Source organism: Chiloscyllium plagiosum, chromosome 25, assembly GCF_004010195.1.
Source record: "Chiloscyllium plagiosum isolate BGI_BamShark_2017 chromosome 25, ASM401019v2, whole genome shotgun sequence".
Classification (NCBI taxonomy): Eukaryota; Metazoa; Chordata; class Chondrichthyes; order Orectolobiformes; family Hemiscylliidae; genus Chiloscyllium; species Chiloscyllium plagiosum.
This window is the reverse complement of record NC_057734.1, coordinates 47,624,529-47,645,854: the sequence shown is the minus strand read 5'-3', so window position 1 is coordinate 47,645,854 and position 21,326 is coordinate 47,624,529. Positions and strand designations below refer to the sequence as shown.

At 45.0% G+C, this 21,326-nt stretch overlaps 1 protein-coding gene across 1 annotated transcript in view; it reads left to right on the top strand.

Moving 5' to 3' along the window:
• The window catches only part of LOC122562428 (melanotransferrin-like), a 41,206-nt gene extending 31,522 nt beyond the window's left edge, over positions 1–9,684 (top strand). Inside the window, exons 5-8 of the mRNA XM_043715284.1 lie at positions 3,118–3,253; positions 4,455–4,633; positions 8,603–8,789; positions 9,161–9,684. Coding sequence (XP_043571219.1) covers positions 3,118–3,253; positions 4,455–4,633; positions 8,603–8,789; positions 9,161–9,210 — 552 coding nt within the window. The 3' untranslated portion in view covers positions 9,211–9,684. The remainder of the gene's footprint in view (positions 1–3,117; positions 3,254–4,454; positions 4,634–8,602; positions 8,790–9,160) is intronic.
• The last annotated feature ends 11,642 nt before the right edge of the window (positions 9,685–21,326 follow it).

The window sequence follows — 21,326 nt, the reverse complement described above, 5'->3', positions numbered from 1 at the left end:
TATCTTTTCCTGATGGCAGGCTTGAATCACATTCAGAGTCCTTCTAATATTATTGGATGATCTACGGCCCTTAATAAACCCCGTCTGATCCTCCTTTATAATATGTGGCAGTATCCTTTCTAGTCTCAGTGCTAACGTTTTAGAAAGGATTTTAAAATCTACGTTTAGCAAGGATATTGGTCTGTATGACGCACAATCTTCTGGGTCCTTACCTTTTTTAAGGATAAGAGAGATATTTGCCTCTTTCAGCGAAGGCGGGAGACAGCCCTGACTATATGCATAGTTATACATGTCCATAAGTGGACCAGCCAATATTTCTGTAAATTCTTTATAGAATTCAGCTTGAAAACCATCTGGGCCCGGTTCCATACCGCTCTGAAGTTGCCTAATTGCATCAAGTATTTCTTGGAGTGTAACAGGAGCATTTAGGACTGATACCTGTTCTGGAGTTAGGCCTGGAAAGGTCAAATTGTTAAAAAATGATTACATCCTCCTCGTCCTATCTTCACAATCCTGCGATTTATATAACTGAGAATAAAATTCTCAAAAGATCGCATTAATCTTTTTATGATCATGAGTCAAAATACCCGTACTTTCCTGGATAGACGTAATAGTCTGAGGGGCCTTTTTTTTCTTTGCAAGAAATGCTAAGTATCTACCGGGTTTGTTGCCATATTCATATAACCTTTGTTTCGCAAATAATATTTCCCTCTTAGCCGTTTGAATAAGCATAGTGTTTAGAGCTGTCCTAAGAGCCGTAATCCTTTGCAATTTAATAATAGAAGGTCTATCAGTGTATGCTGTTTCAGCCGCTTTTAAGCGAGCTTCAAGCAGACGCTGTTGTTCTCCCTTCACTTTCTTCTGGGTCGCTGAGTAGGAGGTGATCAAACCTCGCGTGTAAGCTTTGATGCTCTCCCACATCATTGATGGGTTGCTAGCTGTACCTGAATTAATTTCTAAAAAAGTTTTAAATTCTTGAGAGAAGTACTTTACAAATTTACCATCTTTCATTAGGAAGGGGTCCATACGCCAATGCCAAGGGGATGTCCCATTGTTCCTCGCCTTGGTTTCCGTATATACAGCAGCGTGGTCGGAAACTGCTATACTACCTATTTTACAGGATGATATGGAATTTAAAAAAATCGAGGGGGCAAAAAACATATCAATTCTGGTATGACATTTATGTGGATTGGAGTAGAAAGAAAAATCTCTGCCCTGTGGATGAAGACATCTCCACACATCTACTAATCCTAATTCTTTGTTCAGATTCATCAATTGTCTAGATCTGGGAGATACTCCTGCAGTACTCTTGGGAATACTATCTATTTCCAGATCCATAATACAATTAAAATCTCCCCCTCTTATTGTATAACGAGCACCGAGAGCCATCAATTTTGAGAAGGCTTCTCTGTTATAAATTTAAAAGGATGTGCCGGGGGGCAATACAAATTTAAAATCCCATATTCCTCTCCATTTATAAGGGCTTTTATCAGAATATATCGTCCAGATTCATCTTCATCTGATTTAGGATTTTGAAAGAGAGATTCGTCCGAATAAGAATAACAACGCCCCTGCTGTTTGAGCTAAAAGAAGAAAAAAAAGGCCTGATCAAATCCACCCTGTCATAATTTCAAGTATTCTTTATGCAATAAGTGTGTCTCCTGTAGGAGAGCTATATCAACCCTTTCTTTCTTGAGATTTAATAATATTTTCTTCCTTTTGACTGGTGAATTACTCCCATTGACATTCCAGGTGCACCACTTAACCGACTGATCAACCATAATCGTCCGGGCAAATCCGAGACCCCTCGAGAGGGGAAACCCTATCCAGAACATCCCGAGCATAGAACATATAAAATTCACAAAAATAAAGGCTCTTTCATACACTCACATCAATATAATAAAAAACTATTTCTAAATAAAAAAAAATAAAACATATTTAAATGGAGATTTTCTCCCTTGTTTCCAGGGGGCAACACTTCCTTGCCAAAGGTCCATCATATCCTCTCCCAACCAGTGCTCCACCCTTGACTCAGGCACCCCACGATAGGATGAAGAAAATTCAAATATACTACAGAGCTAGAATTAACAGTGAGTACCCTAGCCTGCATCCTCCCCCCCAACCTGGATATATTTGGTAATATTAATATCATGTATAAACATATATAACTATAAAATTACAGACTCAACAAGTAATAATTAAATATAGTAATACAAAATAACAGGGGAAAACAAACCCGCTCCTAAAAACAGAGATAAAATAGGATAAGGTAACCAACTCCCCCCACCAACATTAACTAGACCCCCCCCGGCCTATATATATATATATATATAAAATAAAAAAGGGGGCGGGGGAGAAAATTGCTAAGTAGAGAACAAATAAATAAATCCCTCTCCCCACCCCTTGAAGATAATATTAAACAGTAAGGTAAAGTAAGGGATTAATGTTAAAAAAGGGGGGATGTAAACCGCAGTGGGGGGAGAGCAAAACAACATCAATTAACTCTTACAATTTATCTAAGAGAGTCCAAAAATTCCTTAGCCTTTTCCAGCGATCCGAAGTTATACACGGACCCTTCATGGTTAAAGCGTAGCGCAAGGAGTACTGAATATTTACGTCCCTTAAACACTCCTTCGCTTCGTCAAACACCTTCCTCTTTCGGACCAGAGCTGGGGAAAAGTTCTGGAATAACATGATCTTGGATCCTTTATAGATCATAGCTTGGGGATCTTTTCCAAGATTTCTAGAGGCTTCTAGGAGTATCTGCCTCTCCCTATAGCTCTGCAGCCGGAACAGGACCGGGTGTGGGCGCTGGTTCGAGCCGGGCCTGCGCATTGCGACCTGGTAGGCCCATTCCACCCTTACCTGGCCTGATCCAGCTTCCAGATTTAAAAGCTGTGGCAGCCACTGCTCAAGGAACACTGTAAGCTGGCCTTCCTCTTCCCGTTCGGGAAGGCCCAGCAAACGAATATTTTTTCGACGACCTTGATTATCGAGGTCGTCAATGTAATTCTCTAAGGTCCGGACTCGCTGTTCGAGAGTCCGGACTCGGCCACGGCCGATTCTGCTATGGTCTCGGAGGTCGCGGCCTTTAGCTCTGCCCCTCCGACTCGGCGCTCGATTTCCTTGATGTCTCAGTCGTGCTTTTGTAGCGCGGCCGAGAGTGAGTCCCATCGGCTTCGGGACTCTTCGATGAAGGCGTCGATCTTCGCTTCGAGATTGGAGATGATTTCCACGAGGCACGCAACCGTAGGTAAGTCCCCCGGGGTGGCTGTGGGTGCCTCTGCTGCAGCTGGAGAGTGTGGGGGAGGGGGTCCTGCTTGCTGAGAGCTGCGGGCTCCCTTCCCTTTAGTCATTTTTACAGGAGACTAGACTGTTTAAATTCAGTACTGAGCAACTAATTACATTAAGTAAAATGATTTGGTGAGTGTGGTGGAGGCGGGTGGCCTACTTTGCCCAAGTCTTGGGAGGAGCACTATAGACTCAGACTTGCTGGTTCGCCGCCATCTTGGATCCCCCAATTGCATCATTTAAAATGCATTTGGATGGGTGTATGAATAGGAAGGGTTTGGAGGGATACGGTCAGGTGCTGGTAGGTGGGACTAGATTGGGATATCTGGTCGGCATGGACGGGTTGGACTGAAGGGGCCTCTATTCCTGATGAAGGGCTTTTGCCCAAAACGTTGATTTTCCTGCTCCCCAGGTGCTGCCTGACCTGCTGTGCTTTTCCAGCACGACTCTAATCTAGACTCTGGTTTCCAGCATCTGCAGTCCTTGTTTTTACCGGATTGGAGTGAAGGGTCTGTTTCCCTGTTCCCCCTATGACTCTAAATGATGTGTAGGGGCCGAATGTCCTACTCCTGTTCTCATCTTCGATGCTTCTATGTGTGCAACTGAACCAGGTTACTTTTGGTGGGTCAGTCCTACTGGTGGGACAGGACAGTCAGGAAAGGTGATGAAGGGGTATTGGCTGGAGAGAATGAGTTGGGAAGGCTCAGGTTATTGCTTTACCAGTGGGACAACTTCACCACAACTTCCCAGGTGTCATTAGGAGGACTACAAAGCATGAACTGAGCATGGCATTATTTTGTCATTCCTGGTGCCCTTGCCCAGATGGCAAGTCCATGATTTCTAATATTTGACTTTGCTGTCGTGTTTTGATCTGAATGAACTGTTTGCCAGACCACCTTAGAGGGATAGAGTTGGGCTTAACTACATTGCTGTAGGTCCGGAGTCACACGGTGGCCAGATTAGATAAGGACACCAGATTTCATGCCCTACAGGACATCAGTAAACTGATACGGCAGGCTGAGATTCAGCGTGAAGTGGATTGGTTAATGTGTTCACAAGAAATTGCACACCGATTTGTAACACTTTAATGTTTTCTGAGATCTTGAAAGGAAACCATATCAACTGAAGACACTCATGAGCTCCACTGACTATCCCTTGTGCAGGTCTGAGTGAATGGGCTGATGGTTGGAGTCCTGACCACTTTGAGTTGCTGTGTCCGGGTGGTGAACGTGCTCCAGTCACTGAGTGGGAGAGGTGCAACCTGGGCTCCATCCCTCCAAACATCGTGATGACTAGGTCGGTCATTGCCACCAGAATCTACGACTTCCTGATGAAGTCACAGGTCTGTGCCTTTTTCAGTGGTGTGTATTACTCACGCAGCGCCTACCAACGTTGTGGAGAAAAGAAATAGGCTCATATTTGAAAGGTTCAAATCAAAAATATCAGGACACCAAGGGGCAGGGAGATATGTAGAAATCACAGCACACCTCACCCTAGTGCAGAAAATGTAACTTCATTCCTTGATTTCCTTATGCCGGCTTCTCCTCTTTGTCCCAACCTTGGCAGCAATTGCCTTGTCTCCAATGGCTTGCTCAGCACAAACTGAGAAATTGCTGTTTGACTCACCCCTGTGGATCAGGAGCTGCTACAGACCAGCAGATGGGATACAGCAAGGACAAGGTTTCTGCTTAGAGTGGAATCAAATTCTAATTGCAGCTCACCCTCAGCCACAATGCTATCGCCAGGGCACAATATCCTGAAATAGATGGAATAAATCTCCACAAGGAATGATAAGACAATTCCAATTAATAGCAATACCAGTGATTTCCAAGCTGAAGCTGAGCTAATACTTTCATCCTCTCAGAGAGAAGCTAAATAGCAGACAGAGGGAGTGCTGCATTTCAATAAACATTGTTAAACTGAGACACTACCTGCCCACTCAGTAATGTTAAAGCTCTGCTAGTCACATGGCAGAGTTGAAGGATGAGAACAGATTTCCATGAACCAAATTCCAATAGAAAACGCTGGAAATACCGCCATACCCAAGGCCTGACCAAGAGTATGTTGAGTTTTTCTAGTATTTTCCATTTCTGTTGCATGAACATATTTTTGTTCATGTGAGCAGTGTGCCACCTTCCTTGGTCAGCAAAGTAAGTGGGTGGTATCTGACTGCAATTTGACTGCACAGCAGGTTTCCAAGCATCATACCTTCACCAAAAATGTCGACAGTACTCAAATGTTGACAATTGACCAGGGCCCATGAGTTATTCCTGGATGGATAATCCCATCACTGGGAACCTTCAGGTTTTGCAGTAATTTATGGAATGCCTTCAATCCCTCAGCCCATTGAGTCCACACCGACCCTCTGAAAAGTATCCTACCCAGACCCACCCCACTACCCTAACTCCATATTTCCCATGGCTAATCCACCAAGCCTGCACATCCCTGGACACTATGGGCAATTTCCAAGGAGCAGGAAAATCGACGTTTTGGGCAAAAGCCCCTGAAACGTCAATTTTCCTGCTCCCCGGACGCTGCCTGACCTGCTGTGCTTTTCCAGCACCACTCTAACCAAGACTTTGATTTCCAGCATCTGCAGTTCTCACTTTTGCCTACTATGGGAATTCGGCACGGCCAATTCACCTAACCTGCGCATTTTTGGATTGTGGGAGGAAACCAGAGCACCCGGAGGAAACCCATGCAGACATGGGGAGAATGTACAAACTCCACACACAATGGCCTGAATGTGGAATCGAACCTGGATCCCTGGCAATGTGAAGCAGCAGTGCTCACCACTGAGCCACCATATTATAATTCATACCATAAAGGTCCTGGGAGCAATCAGCTCATCAATGGTCTATGCATGAGTCTGCTGGTGAAAATATGGCAGTCACAGCATCAAAGGATTATTATGGTGTAGAAGGTGGCCATTCAGCCCATCATGTTAACATTGACTCTCCAATTGAGCCATTCTCCTGCCTTTTGCCTAAGTCCTTGCACATTGTTTGTATCCTTGCCCTCTTGAATATCTCACTTGAATCCCCCCACTACTACACTACCCCACAGGGCATTCTAGAATCGAACCATTTGCCATCTGAAAACCTTTTTTGTTGGCACAGCACTTTCAATCTATGCCCTTTAGTTTTCTGCACTTTTGTGAGCAGGAACAGCTTCTCCCTATGTACTCTGTACAGACCCCCCATGATTTTGAAGACTTCTATCAAGTGTCCTCCAACCTTTCCATCTCCTAGAAAAGTTCCAATTTCTCCAACCCACCTTCATAGCTGAAGTCGTTCATTTCCGGAACCATTAGCAAGGAATTGACCAGTCATCTTTGATATTCTAGTAGCAGCTAAACCCAGGCCTTTGGAGAGCTTTCTGAGGCCCTTTGAGGAAGGGGGGCTCACAGCATCTTGGATAACTGGAAATTCTTCACTGGTGGATTCCTCTGCGAGTTTGTTTCGAGATTCGGAGAAGTCACCTTTGAAGATCGGGGAATGGGTTCACAAGACCACATCGAGTTGACCAAACCAAAATCTTTTGATGAATCAGGGAGAGGAAAACAGGAGTGAGGTTAACACGAGAAGATGTGCCTATTAAAGCTGAGTGCTCAGACTCACTGTTAGCCCTCGGTGGGTATATTGCACGCCATTCTGTTGTTCAGACCCGTCCTGATTACAGCTCCACTAGATGGCCTATTCTGTTCTCCCATTTAAAGACAATGTTTTATAAAATTATGCAGGTTGTTCTGCTATAACACTGTAGTTGCGTTCCTCAGCAACTTCATGCTGGAGAAAATGGCGCTGTGGAAACTGCAATAGAAAATCACGCTGTAGAAAATCACACTGTATAAAATCACGAATGGAAAATCACTATACCGATTCTGTAGAAAGTTTGCATTATCCAAATAATTTCCATAATTTGTCATTTGCATTAAAGTCAATTTGCACCGATGAAATGCACATTCTCGCAGAATGACCTGTATCTGGTTCCTGAAAAAATGTGTGTGCAAAACATTTAACAGTTTGTGCCCTTAAAATCTCAGTGAATTTCCCGTGGAGTTTCATTGGATCGGGGAATATGACAGGACACACAGCGAAAGGCAGCACTATTCCCTCTGTGCTGCACAGCGCACATTGACCCTGAAATGGGCCTTTAAGTTAGCACTGAGGGAAATTAAGAATTATGGTACTCCAGGCTTTAAGCCCCTTGGAACACTTGAGTCATAAGGCATCACTAGGAAATCAGGGGTAGGATATTTCATGAGAATAACACTGAAGATGATGACAGACTTGAGGTAAATGGTAGGAAATCTTTTGCTGTGACGTACAGAGCCTGTGGGCACCGTGCTGCGTACAGAGCATGTGGGCACCATGCTGCGTACAGAACCTGTGGGCACCATGCTGCGTACAGAGCCTGTGGGCACCATGCTGCGTACCGAACCTGTGGGCACCTTGCTGCGTACAGAGCCTCTGGGCACCATGCTGCATACAGAGCCTGTGGGCACCATGCTGTGTACAAAGCCTGTGGGCACCATGCTGCATACAGAGCCTGTGGGTACTATGCTGCGTACAGAACCTGTGGGCACCATGATGTGTACAGAGCCTGTGGGCACCATGCTGTGTACAGAACCTGTGAGCACCATGCTGCGTACAGAGCCTGTGGGCACCATACTGCATACAGAACCTGTGGGCACCATGCTGCGTACAGAGCCTGTGGGCACCATGCTGTGTACAGAGCCTGTGGGCACCATGCTGTGTACAAAGCCTGTGGGCACCATGCTGTGTACAGAGACTATGGGTACCATGCTGCGTACAGAACCTGTGGGCACCATGATGTGTACAGAGCCTGTGGGCACCATGCTGCGTACAGAGCCTGTGGGCACCATGCTGCATACAGAGCCTGTGGGCACCATGCTGTGTACAGAGCCTGTGGGCACCATGATGTGTACAAAGCCTGTGGGCACCATGCTGCGTACAGAGCCTGTGGGTACCATGCTGTGTACAGAACTTGTGGGCACCATGCTGCGTACAGAGCCTGTGGGCACCACGCTGCGTACAGAACCTGTGAGCACCATGCTGTGTACAGAACCTGTAGGCACCATGCTGCGTACAGAGCCTGTGGGCACCATGCTGTGTACAGAGCCTATGGGCACCATTCTGGGTACAGAGCCTGTGGGCACCATGCTGTGTACAGAGCCTGTGGGCACCATGCTGTGTACAAAGTCTGTGGGCACCATGCTGGCCTAGTGTATTACATTAATTCTTTCCATTTTGAAACATGACTTCATGGTCTACTTTTCAATTAACAGGACCATTTCGGGGTGAGCTCAGACTCCCAGTTTCAGCTTTTCCAGTCCCGTAAATACGGGGAAAAGGACCTGCTTTTCAAAGACTCCACAAAATGTTTGGCTCATGCGACCCACCTTGACTACATGAGCATTTTGGGTGAAGAATTCTCTAATCTGGCAGAATCCGTTTTCAGTTGCACGGAATCAGGTAATCCTTTCCCTTATCTTGATGCATACATGGCAATATAGGAAGTGCAGAGCTGAAAATGTGTTGCTGGAAAAGCGCAGCAGGTCAGGCAGCATCCAAGGAACAGGAGAATCGACGTTCCGGGCATGAGCCCTTCTTCAGGAATGAGGAGAATGTGCCAAGCAGGCTAAGATAAAAGGTAGGGAGGAGGGACTTGGGGGAGAGGCGTTGGAAATGCGACAGGTGGAAGGAGGTTAAGGTGAGGGTGATAGGCCGGAGTGGGGGTGGGGTGGAGAGGTCAGGAAGAAGATTGCAGGTTAGGAAGGGAGTGCAGCAAACATTACAGCATTGAGAAAAGCTCATTGAGAATTCCTGTACTTGTTATTCAACAGAAATCCTTGAATTCTGCACACAGAACGCCTGCAGCACTTTGCAAGTCTGAAACTCCAACCGATACCCTGACGACATGGAATGATGCAGATTGTGACCTTCCCTTTGGAATTAACTTCTTCCCTACACTCGATTTAAAGCATTGGGAAAACTGCTAAGTCAGATTCTTCTGTGCTATTTTTAAAGTTTTTTTTTCAATCAACCTGTTCAGTTAGGACTTGAACTGAGACCTTCTAGACCAGGGTAGGGGCACTACCACTGTACCACAAGAACCTTCAGTGCTGTCGAAAGTGCATGTGTTAAGGCTTGGGCAGTGATTTTGGCATTGAACAATCAAGATGGTCCCTGGCAGCTTACTGAGCAGTTTCAGTGTTCAGTGAGTTTGGCGCTGGAATTAACCCAATCCTCAAAATCAAGCTGATACCCACATTTTGTCAAGACAGCAGGCAGGAATCCACGCAAAAATGTTCTGCTGAATACAAATGAAATCAATGTCAAATTAAAAAATGTTAACTGTGTTTCATGAAACCCATTCTAACAGAATCGTGTCTCTATTCACTGATCTCACAGCTTGGGGAGATAGTGTTACAGTTGAAACTTTATTGCTGGAACAGCACAGCAGGTCAGGCAGCATCCAGGGAACAGGAGACTCGACGTTTCGGGCACAGGCCCTTCTTCAGGAATCCCTGGATGCTGCCTGACCTGCTGTGCTGTTCCAGCAATAAAGTTTCAACTTTGATCTCCAGCATCTGCAGACCTCACTTTCTCCTCGGAGATCGTGTTACAGTCCATCTCTAACCTGTGTTTCACTTAGCTATGGTCTGTTACAAGGACTATGATACATGTTCACAGCAATCCATCCAATCGGGGAATGTGAGAAGGAAGCCCATCCACACAGGCCACTTTGTCCCGTTCCAGGGATTATTCGGAATGATTATGTTTAAGCTGATGTTGCTGAGCTCTGCCCTGTATAGGACACAGAATCACCTGAAGAAACAGGCTGCTGCTTGCATTACCAAGCTCCTCACACTGTTAACTCAATTTCTTGAGCTTGTGATAAACCAATGACAGCAAGTTGGAAGCATGTGCGACATCTCTCTCCAATAATTTCAACCCGAGTAAAATTAGGGACTTGTCAAATGGATTGTTACCACTGGCTTTACACGCTGCACAAAGCTGCATTCCCATTGCTGCTCTCACATTGTTGCCCTAATAAACACAGGAAGATTCTGGAGTTAAAATCTGTGAATCATTTTAAAAATGGAAATTGTTGGTTGTGGACAGTTCAACAACTCAAGGCCGCATTTAACTGGGTGTGACAACAAGGAGCCTTAGCAAAACTGCAGTCAGAGAGAAACAGGAGGAAACGTCTTCGCTGGTTGGAGTCCTTAAAGTTATACAGCATGGAAACAGACCCTTCAGTCCAACTGGTCCATCCCAACCAACTTTCCTAAATTGATCTAATCCCATTTGCCAGCACTTGACCCATATATCTCTAAATCCTTCCTGTTCACATACTCATCCAGATGCTGTTTAAATGCTGTAATTGTACCAGCCTCCACCACTTTCTCTGGCAGCACAGTCCATACACGCACCACCCTCTGGGTGAATAAATTGCCCTGCACGACCCTTTTAAATCTTTTCCCTCTCACCTTTAACCTATGCCCTCTGGTTTTGGACTCCCCGACCCCTGGGGTAAAGACCTTATCTATTTGCCCTATCCATGCCGCTCATAATTTTATAAACCTCTATAAGGTCACCCCTCAGCCTCCGACGCTCCAGGGAAAACAGCCCCAGCCTATTCAGCCTCTTCCGAAAGCTCAAACCCTCTGACACTAGCAACACCTTGTAAATCTTTTCTGCACCCTCTCAAATTTAACAACATGTTTCCTATCGCAGGGAGACCAGAAATGAACACAGTATTCTAAAAATGGCCTCACCAATGTCCTGTACAGCCGCAAAAATAACGCCCAGCACTTATACTCAGTGCACTGACCAATGAAGGGAAGCGTGCCGAATGCCTTCTTCATCACCCTGTCTACCCCTGACTTCACTTTTAAGGAACTATGAACCTGCATCCAAGGTCTCTTTGTTCAGAAATCTTCATCAGGACCTTACCATTAAACGTCTAAGTCCTGAACTGATTTGCCTTTCCAAAATGCAGTGCCTCACATTTATCTAAATTAAACTCCATCTGCCACTTCTCGGCCCTCTGGCCCATCTGATCAAGGTCCCATTGTACGCTGAAACAACCTTCTTCACTGTCCACTACAGCACCAATTGTGGTGCCATCTGCACACTTACTAAGCTTACCTCCTAACATTCACATCCAACTCATTTAATACAAATGACAAAAGGCAGTGGACCCACCATTGATCACAGGCCTCCAGCCAAAAAAAGCAACCCTCTACCAATACTTTCTGTCTTCTACTCTCAAGCCAATTGCGTATCTAATTGGTTAGCTCTGCCTGGATTTCATGAGATCTAACCTTGCTAACCAGTGTATCATGTGGAACCTTATTTAATGCCTTACTGAAGTTCATACAGATAACGTCCACCATTGTCACTACAAAAAAAACACAATCAATTTCCCACGCACAAAGCCATGATGACTATCCCTAGTCAGTCTTTGCCTTTCAAAATACATGTAAATCCTGTCCCTCAGAATCCTCTCCAACAACTTGTCCACCACTGACATCAGGCTCACTCGTCTAAAGTTCCCTGGCTTTTCCTTATCGCCTTTCTTAAATAATGGCATCACATTAGCCAAACTCCAGTCTTCTGGCATCTCACTTGTGGCTGTTAATGATATAAATATCTTAGCAAGGGGTCCAGCAATCACTTCCCCAGCTTCCCACAGAGTTCGAGGGTACACCTGATCAAGTCCCGAAGATTTATCTAGCTTCTTTTGTAATATGGACACTTTTCAATAAGTCACTATTTATTTCCCCTAAGTTCCTTAGCTTCCACATCCTTCTCCACAGCAAAATATTTGTTTAGTATCTCACCCATATCCTACGCTTCCACACATAGACAGCCTCAAACCTGGCACACAGGAAGATGGCTGTTGTTGTTGGAGGTCAGTCATCTCAACTGCAGGGCATTTCAGAATAGACGTTTTCTAATCAACCAGTTCAGATATATTATGACCCACCTCTGGGGCAGGTTGGACTTGAATCCAGGTCTCCAGGCTCAGCAACAAGGACACGAACACTGTGCCATAAGAGCCCTAGTGCCTCAGGGTAATGTCCTAAGCCCAATCATCTTCAGTTGTTTCTTCAATGACCTTCCCTCTATCAGGTAAGAAGTGAGGATGTTTGCCGATGATTGCAAAGTTTCATCAGATGCTGAAGTAATCTGCATCCAAATACAACTACATCTGCACAATATCCATGCCTGGTCTGAGACGTGACAACATTTGTGCCACTGAAGTGCCTGGTAATGGTTGGTTCCAACAAGAGAGAATCTGACCATCGTCCCTTGACATACAATGGCATTGCCATTGCTGAATCCCCCCACTATCAACATCCTGAGGGTTACTATGAACCAGAAACTGAACTGGATTAGCCATATGAGAACTGTGGCTACAAGAGTAGGTCAGAGGCTTTGAATCCTGCAGTGAGTAATTCACCTCCTGACTCCCCAAAGCCTGTCCACCATCACCAAGGCACAAGTCAGGAGTGTGATGGAATACTCCCCACTTGCCTGGATGAGTGCAGCTCCAGCAACATTGAGGGAGCTTACTATCACCCACAAACATCCACTCGCTCCATCACTGACTCTCAGCAGCAGCAGTATGTGTCAACTACAAGACGTTCTGCAGAAATTCACCAAAGATCCTCAGACAGCACCTTCCAAACGCATGACCACTACCATCTAGGAGGACAACTGCAGCAGATGGATGGGAACACTCACTATCCTGGCTTGGAAATCAATCAGCATTCCTCCGCTGTAACTGGATCTAAAATCCTGGAGCTCACTCTCAAAAGGAGTTGTGGGTCAACCGACAGCACATGGATTGCAGCGGTTCAAGAAGGCAGCTCACATCCTCCTTCTCAAGAGTTAGGCAACAATTGGTCTAACCAGCAACGCCAACGTCTTGTAAGCAAATTAAATCAAAACTCCAGCACCACTTGCACTTGCAGAACAGAAACAAAATTATTTTCTACAACTTTCACAACTGCATGTATTGTGGAATATAATACCAGGCCAAATATTCAGTCTTACCCTGACATTAGGCCTGAAAATAGGACTTGTCCAGCCCACCGCCTCATGACTGCTGCAGTCTGAGGATGTTTGATGGGGGCTTTGATGCAGTAGTTGTTCACAAGCACCTTGTATATTGAAGCACATGGTTGAAAGATGCCAGAGAGGGAAACACAGTGTGGAGGCCCATTTACAATGTATTGTATAAACCCCTAAGATGAAGGCCCAATTTAATATAGTTAAACATTAACTTTACATGTGATTATTAGCATTCTTGTTTCATCACATTGGAACATTGGTTGAAAATCCATATATGAGTCTTAGTATTAATGGAGTACAATCACAGCCTAACAATCAACGGTTCTATTGATGAAGTCAAATGACTTGACTTGAACTGAAGTAAATAAACCAGTAAAGTCCCAGGCTAGATTCCTGGTGTGTGTTGAGCTGGTGGGAGCTTTGACAGATAGCTGGGCCAAGACTGTCAAGAGTTAAAACTGTCGAAAATAAGGATTATTTATTGTATGGACCTTCTGAGAGGCCGGAGAAAGATAAAGGAATGGGTAGCACGGTGGCTCAGTGGTTAGCACTGCTGCCTCACAGCGCCAGGGACTTGGCTTCAAATCCCATCTTGGGTGGCTGTCTGTGTGGAGTTTGCACACTCCCCCTGTGAATGCATGGGTTTCCTCCCACAATCCAAAGATGTGCATGTTAGATGAATTGGCCATGCTAAATTTCCCATAGTGTTGGGTGCATTAGTCAGGGATAAACGTAGGGGGATGGGTCACTCTTTTGAGGGTTGGTGTGGACTTGTTGGGCTGAAGGGCCTGTTTCCACAATGTAGGGAATCTAATCTAATCAAGAAGTGCAAAAGAAATCAGGATAAAATGTTTCAGCCAGGGCAGGGGAAAAATTGTCGGGTTGGCTCTAACAATGTAAAAAGTAATGGTAGACTAAGGCCACCAATCATAGAAGTAGGCCATCAAGTCCACACCTACCCCACCCCTCCCCCCCCGCCAAAGAGTGACCCAACCTATCTCTGTAATCCTGCATTTTCCATGGCTAACCCACACAGTTTATATATCGCTGGACACTATGGGCAGTTTAGCATGGCCAATCCAACTACCTCACACATCTTTGGACTGTAGGAGGAAACCAGAGCACCAAAGGAAATCTACACAGACACTGGGAGAATGTGCAAACTCCACACCGACGGACACCCAAGGTTGGAATCAAACCTGGGCCCTTGGCATTGTGACGCAGCAATGCTAACCACTGAGCCACTGTGCTGCCCAAAGTTCCCAATCATGATCCACCATTCAATACGATTAGAGGTGATCAGCTGCCTCAACTCCATTTTCTCTCTCGGAACCCTCCATAACCCTAGAATTTTAATTTCCTCATTCACCATGGTAGTTTCTAACATCTCTGGGCCTAATGTTTACTTTATCTATTCACTTCTTTTCTATACACTTCTAAGAACTCAGGACTAATTTGTTCTCACTTAATTTTTCCCTCTTTTACCACATTTTTGTCCATACTTCTTTGGTTTCTGAAACTCCCCTAATCCTCAGATATACAAAATTTTGAACCTCGTTTTTAAAAAAAGAAATCTTAACACCATCTTTATCTTCCTTACTTAGTCACAGATGAGTATTCCTCCGTTTGTCTTCAGTGGAATATATTCTTGTGATACATTTTGAATTCTTCCTTTAAATGTTTCCCACTGTTCATTTACAACGTCACCTATCAGTCTGTTCACCAAGACAACCTTAATCACTTCTCCCCAAATATACTTACTTCACTGAGGTTCTTAAACTTAAGATGCTTATTTTAGAGAAGAATGTCACTTTCTTATTTAATATAGAATTCAATTACATGATGATCAATTTCTCCGGGAGGCTATTTTAAATTGAGACGGCTCATTAAAACTGCTCATTTACTTATACAATATTGGGCAGCACGGTAGCTCAGTGGTGAGCACTGCTGCCTCATAGTGCCAGGGACCCAGGTTCAATTCCCACCGCGGGCAACTGTCTGTGTGGAGTTTGCATGTTCTCCCCGTGTCTGCGTGGGTTTGCTCCGGTTTCCTCCCACAGTCCAAAGATGCGCAGGTCAGGTGAATTGGCCATGCTAAATTGCTCCAGTGTTAGGTGCATTAGTCAGGGGTAAATATAGGGGAATGCTCTTCGGCGGGTCGGTGTGGACTTGTTGGGCCGAAGGGTCTGTTTCCACACTGTAGGGAATCTAATCTAATATTAGGCCTAAAATGGATTTTCCTTGTTGACTCCAGAATCTATTTGTTCCAGCAAAATGTCACAAAAGGATTCTAAAAATTCGTTTTCCCAATTACCTTTGCAGAGTTGATTGGGTTCATCTGTGTGAGGATTAATGTCTCCTGTGATTATTTGATTGCGTTTCTTACAAGCTCTAAGTATTGCTTGCTTAATGTTCTGCCAATGGTGTAACTATTATTACAAGGTTGTAAAATACTGCCCCCAGTGTTTTCTGTCTCCTCCTGTTCCTAATCTCAAATCATATGGATTCTAGCTCTGGATTCTCTGAGCCAAGATTCTTTCTCAATAACATATTCCTGTACTATCACGTTTACTCCTCCTCCTTTATCGTTACATCTCTCTTTTTGAAATGTTGAGTAATCTGGAACATCTCTTTCTGAAACTTGGTCACTCTATAACTATACTTCTCTAACAGAGATTAGATTTTAAATATTTTCTTTTTGTTCCTTCAGCTCATCTTCATGTATTCAGAGTCTTCAATTTTATCTCTTTCTTTGCATGGACCTTGTGTATTGATGTGCTCATACTGTTAAAAATAGAATCCACACAGTGTGGAATCAGGCCATTCGGCCCATCAAGCCCACACTAACCCTCCAAAGAGCATCTCACCCAGTCCCAGCCTCCTGTCCTATAACCCTACATTTCCCATGGCTAGCCCACCTAGCCTACACATTCCTGGATACCATGAGCAATTTAGCATGGCCAATCCACCTAACCTGCACATCTTTGGATTGTGCGAGGAAACCCACACAGACGCGGGGAGAATGTGCAAAGTCCACACAGACAGTCACCTAAAGGTGGAATCAAACCCGAGTCCTTGGCGCTGTGAGGCAGTAGTGCTAACCACTGAGCCACCGTGCCACCGTGCCACCCACTTGAGTGAAACCACTGCTTTATTGTTTTAACTTCTCTCTTTAGATCTCTAAACCGCTCCCTTCCTGGATCAAATGGAATTCATCTCCGGCACTGGTGCCAGTTTCCCATGAATTAAAACTCCTCCTACAAACACGTAGTTCTCAAACCTACTTGACCCCATGCTAGTTGTTTAGATGTTTCATTATGTGAGATCTGCCCTTGGCTCAGTGACTGAAATTTCGTCCTGGGCCAATTCGTCTTGTCATGTTTTGTCAGTTTTGGATGACCAATGGCTTCCATTCTCAGGGTATGGTGAGGAGCCACGGCCCAAGCCTACCTTAGCTAGACCGGGAATCAAACTCATACTGTTGCCATTGTTCTGGGCCACACACAAACACTCTGGGCAACTGCAGCTAGCACCCAGCACTCACTACTACCATGGCTGAATTATCAACCCAGAGAGCGTTACCTTTGGGGATCAACATTTTAAATTAGGCTCCAATTCCTCAAACTCTCTCTCGGCAGAACATCGTTCCTTAATTTGTGTGTGGGTTGGTTCCCAAGTGCACCACAACAAATGGATCTTTCCCCTCCCACTCAAAATTCATCTCCAGCCACAAAGCAATGGTCTTAACCCTTCCAGTGGACAGACCACACAGCCTTTGAAATTCCCATGCTCTATGACTTTACTGTCCTTTATCATGACCACATCCCTTTACACTCTTGCCAGTTTCTGCACCACAGTGCTGTGGTCAGTTTGTCCATCCACTCTGCAGATCCTGATCTCATCTGTGCTGGTAGCAAGATTCTCATATCTCTGGGTCAATGTCCATTACTAGGGGTCACGAGTTCAAGGTGAGAGGGGAATAGTTTAAGGTAGATATGCGTGGAAAGGTCTTTACGCAGAGGGTGGTGGGGGCCTGAAATGCGTTGCCAGCGGAGGCGGTAGAGGCGGGCATGATAGCATCATTTAAGATGTATCGAGACAGATACATGAACAGCCAGAGAGCAGAGGGATACAGATCCTTAGAAAACAGGCGACGGGTTTAGACAGAGGATCTGGATCGGCACAGGCTTGGAGGGCCGAAGGGCCTGTTCCTGTGCTGTCACACTCTTTTTTCTTTTCTTTGCTCTGCTGACAACGTCCTGGATGCCTACCTGTCTGCCATACAGACCTTGACCATTGGACAACTGTAATGTTCTTCTTAACAGAGTTGATTGCCCTGGTACAAAGTGTTGAGGCAAATCTTCCCTCAACGTTGACCTGCAATGCTGGCAGTGTGGACCCCAGCTCAACTTGAGCCAAGGTTCGGGATGGAGGGGGATCGGAATTGAGCGGTTCGGGATGGAGAGGGGGATCGGGATGGAGAGGGAATCCGGATCGGGATGGAGAGGGGATCGGGATGGAGAGGGGATCGGGATGGAGAGGGAATCGGTGTGGAGAGAGGGATCGGGATGGAGAGGGGTTCGGGATGGAGAGGGGGATCAGGATCGGGATGGAGAGGGGGATCGGGATGGAGAGTGGGATCGGGATGGAGAGTGAGATCGGGATGGAGGGGGATCGGGATGGAGGGGGATCGGGATGGAGAGGGAGTCGGGATGGAGAGGTGTTAGTCCAACACTGGCATCTCCACCTCAGGATAAGATGTTGCTCATGTTAAGAAACCTGCAAGCACCATTTGAATGGAATCCTGTCAGCGTATGTTTCAAAAGGATGACAGTAACCGTGTGCTCACTGAGTGCTGTTTATAGAATCTCCTGTGCAGACTGAATGTTGTCCGTACTCAGAAAGGTGCCTGTATTTCCAAAGTAACTAGTGTGCAGTGCTGGGAGACTTGATGAGGTGCCACATAAATCCAAGGATTTCTTTGTGTGAAATGGGATATAAACAACACCTAAGACTGGCACCAAGAAAAACATCAGCACAATCAGTTGGATGCACAGCATTAAAGGTGACATCATGGAGAACGCTCCTGAGAAGTTTTCCGATAACATTTGCTCTTCAAAATTAATGTGTTTCAGAGAAATTAAGAGAGAAGTTGCATCCTGGTTCTGTCACTGAAGTTCTCGTCTAAAACCTGTGACTACGCTTCAGAGACACAAGTTCAAATCACTAGGGAGATATAAATACTGGTGTTATGGACCGGATCAAACCTCCTCAAAACATCTCAAGGGAATAGCCTGAATCCTGACTATTTTGAAGGCAAGTGCCAGATGTTGCATTCAAGATGCAGTTTGATTGGTCAAACTATCAGGCTATAAGCAAAACACGCCTTATCCATCCACTGTAGTTACAATACAGACAAAGTTTTTTAAAAAAAGAACTGGCTTAACTGTAACTCCTACAAAATGCTTAAAATAATAAACTACTAATTAACTGTTTCAATATAGTAACATCTCATAAACACACCCTTAGCAAAGGCAAATTCAGTAAAATACATTTCCTGCTGCTAGAATTGCAGGTGAGACAGAGAACCCAAGCTTTTAGTTGTAACAGAGAGAGGAATAAGAGCATCCACATCCAGACACCAGCTACTATTGAAAGGAAAACCAAAACCCTGATTTTGTGGGAACTTGACTCCACCCATTCAGGCTGCTTCTATTGTTTCAACCTTGAAAAAGAACCCAAGGCCTCACAAGCCACTTATACAGAGGAACCTGATTGTCTGGCATTCAAGTATCTGAACACCAGATTATCACGCAAGATTGCAAGGTCCTGATGCTTGGCTAAACAATGTTATCTGGCATTTAATTATCCGGAATTTGATTAACTGAATGAAGTATGCCCCTGTCCTTCGGATAATCGAGGTTCCTCTGAACTTTGGCTTTGAGCCTCTGTCTCAACCTCTCTTCACAGAATTAAACCAGGACAAAAATACACCTCTTAAAGCACTTATGGTCACAAATAATTTATGCATCTGGAATTAAAATCCATTCTCAATAATGGAACCAATTCAGTTCACTAGTATTCTGCAGGGGAGAAAAACTACCACCTTAGTCTCTTTTTAAAACATCTTTTCGAGAAAGTGAGCATCGCTCACTCGGTCAGCATTTGTTGTCCATCCATAACTGCTCTTGAGGGGGTTGGGTCTGCATGTGACTCCAGAATCACAACAATCTGGTCAACTCAACTGCCCTCTGAAGTGGCTGAGGTGAGTAGGCAGTTTTAGGTGAATCACCAGTGCTTTGTCAACGTGCGATTAGTGATGGATCATAAATTCTGGCCAACAATTAGAATCCCAAGTCAATAAAAAAAGTAATTTAAGCAATATCTTAATTATAATTCAACGACAGTCAGTCTCATACAGTTGTATACCATTGTTCAACAACAGCAAGTTACCTTCGCATTGCCCTCTGCTCATTCCTGAAGGAGGGCCAGTGCCCGAAACGTCGAATCTCCTGTTCCCTGGATGCTGCCTGACCTGCTGTGCTGTTCCAGCAATAAAGTTTCAACTTAGCACAGCATACACTCAAATAAAACAATCCAGTAAGCACAAAGACCCTACCTGCTTCAAACTTGTTTCTTTGTATTTCTCACTCTCCAGATGAGAAAGAAAATAAATGTTTCAAAACACGTTTGCTGTCACCGGGCCGGGAAACATTTAGACATCCGCGGCAAGGTTAAACCTTCGCACATAAAAGACAATTGTCTCAGGCTTTCAACTTTGTCAATGGTGTTACGGACAGTTTCCAGTCTTCCACTCTCGAAAGGTTCACTCAGAGGAAGCACAACATAACGGCAAATCATTCAGGGGAGATGGCAGGGAATATTGACTGACAAAAGGGTAACTAGGGAGAGAATAGGGCCCCTCAAAGATCAGCAAGGTGGCCTTCGTGTGGAATCGCAGAAAATGGAGATACCAAACGAGTATTTTGCATCAGTATTGACTGTGAAAGAGGATATGTAAGATATAGACTGTAGGGAAATAGGTGGTGACACCTTGAAAAATGTCCAGAATACAGAGGAGGAAGTCTGGATGCCTTGAAATGCATAAAGATGGACAAATCCCCAGGACCTGATCAGGTTTACCCGAGAACTCTGTGGGAAGCTGGAGAAGTGATTGCTGGGCCCCTTGCTGAGATATTTGTATCATCGATAGTCACAGGTGAGGTGCCGGAAGACTGGAGGTTGGCAAACGTGGTGCCACTGTTTAAGGGCAATAAAGACAAGCCAGGGAACTATAGACCGGTGAGCCTGACCTCGGTGGTGGGCAAGTTGTTGGAGGGAATCCTGAGGGACAGGATGTACATGTATTTGGAAAGGCAAGGTCTGATTTGGGATAGTCAGCATGGCTTTGTGTGTGGGAAGTCATGTCTCACAAACTTGATTGAGTTTTTTGAAGAAGTAACAAACAGGATTGATGAGGGCAGAGCGGCAGATGTGATCTATACGGACTTCAGTAAGGCATTCAACAAGGTTCCCCATGGGAGAATGGAATACAGGGAGAAGTAGCCATTTGGATACAGAACTGGCTCAAAGGTAGAAGACAGAGGGTGGTGGTGGAGGGTTGTTTTTCAGACTGGAGGCCTGTGACCAGTGGAGTGCCACAAGGATTGGTGCTGGGTCCTCTACTTTTCATCATTTACATAAACGATTTGGATGTGAGCATAAAAGGTACAATTAGTAAGTTTGCAGATGACACCAAAATTGGAGGTGTAGTAGACAGCGAAGAAGGTTACCTCAGATTACAACAGGATCTTGATCAGATGGGCCAATGGGCTGAGAAGTGGCAGATGGAGTTTAATTCAGATAAATGCGAGGTGCTACATTTTGGGAAAGCAAATCTTAGCAGGACTTATACACTTAATG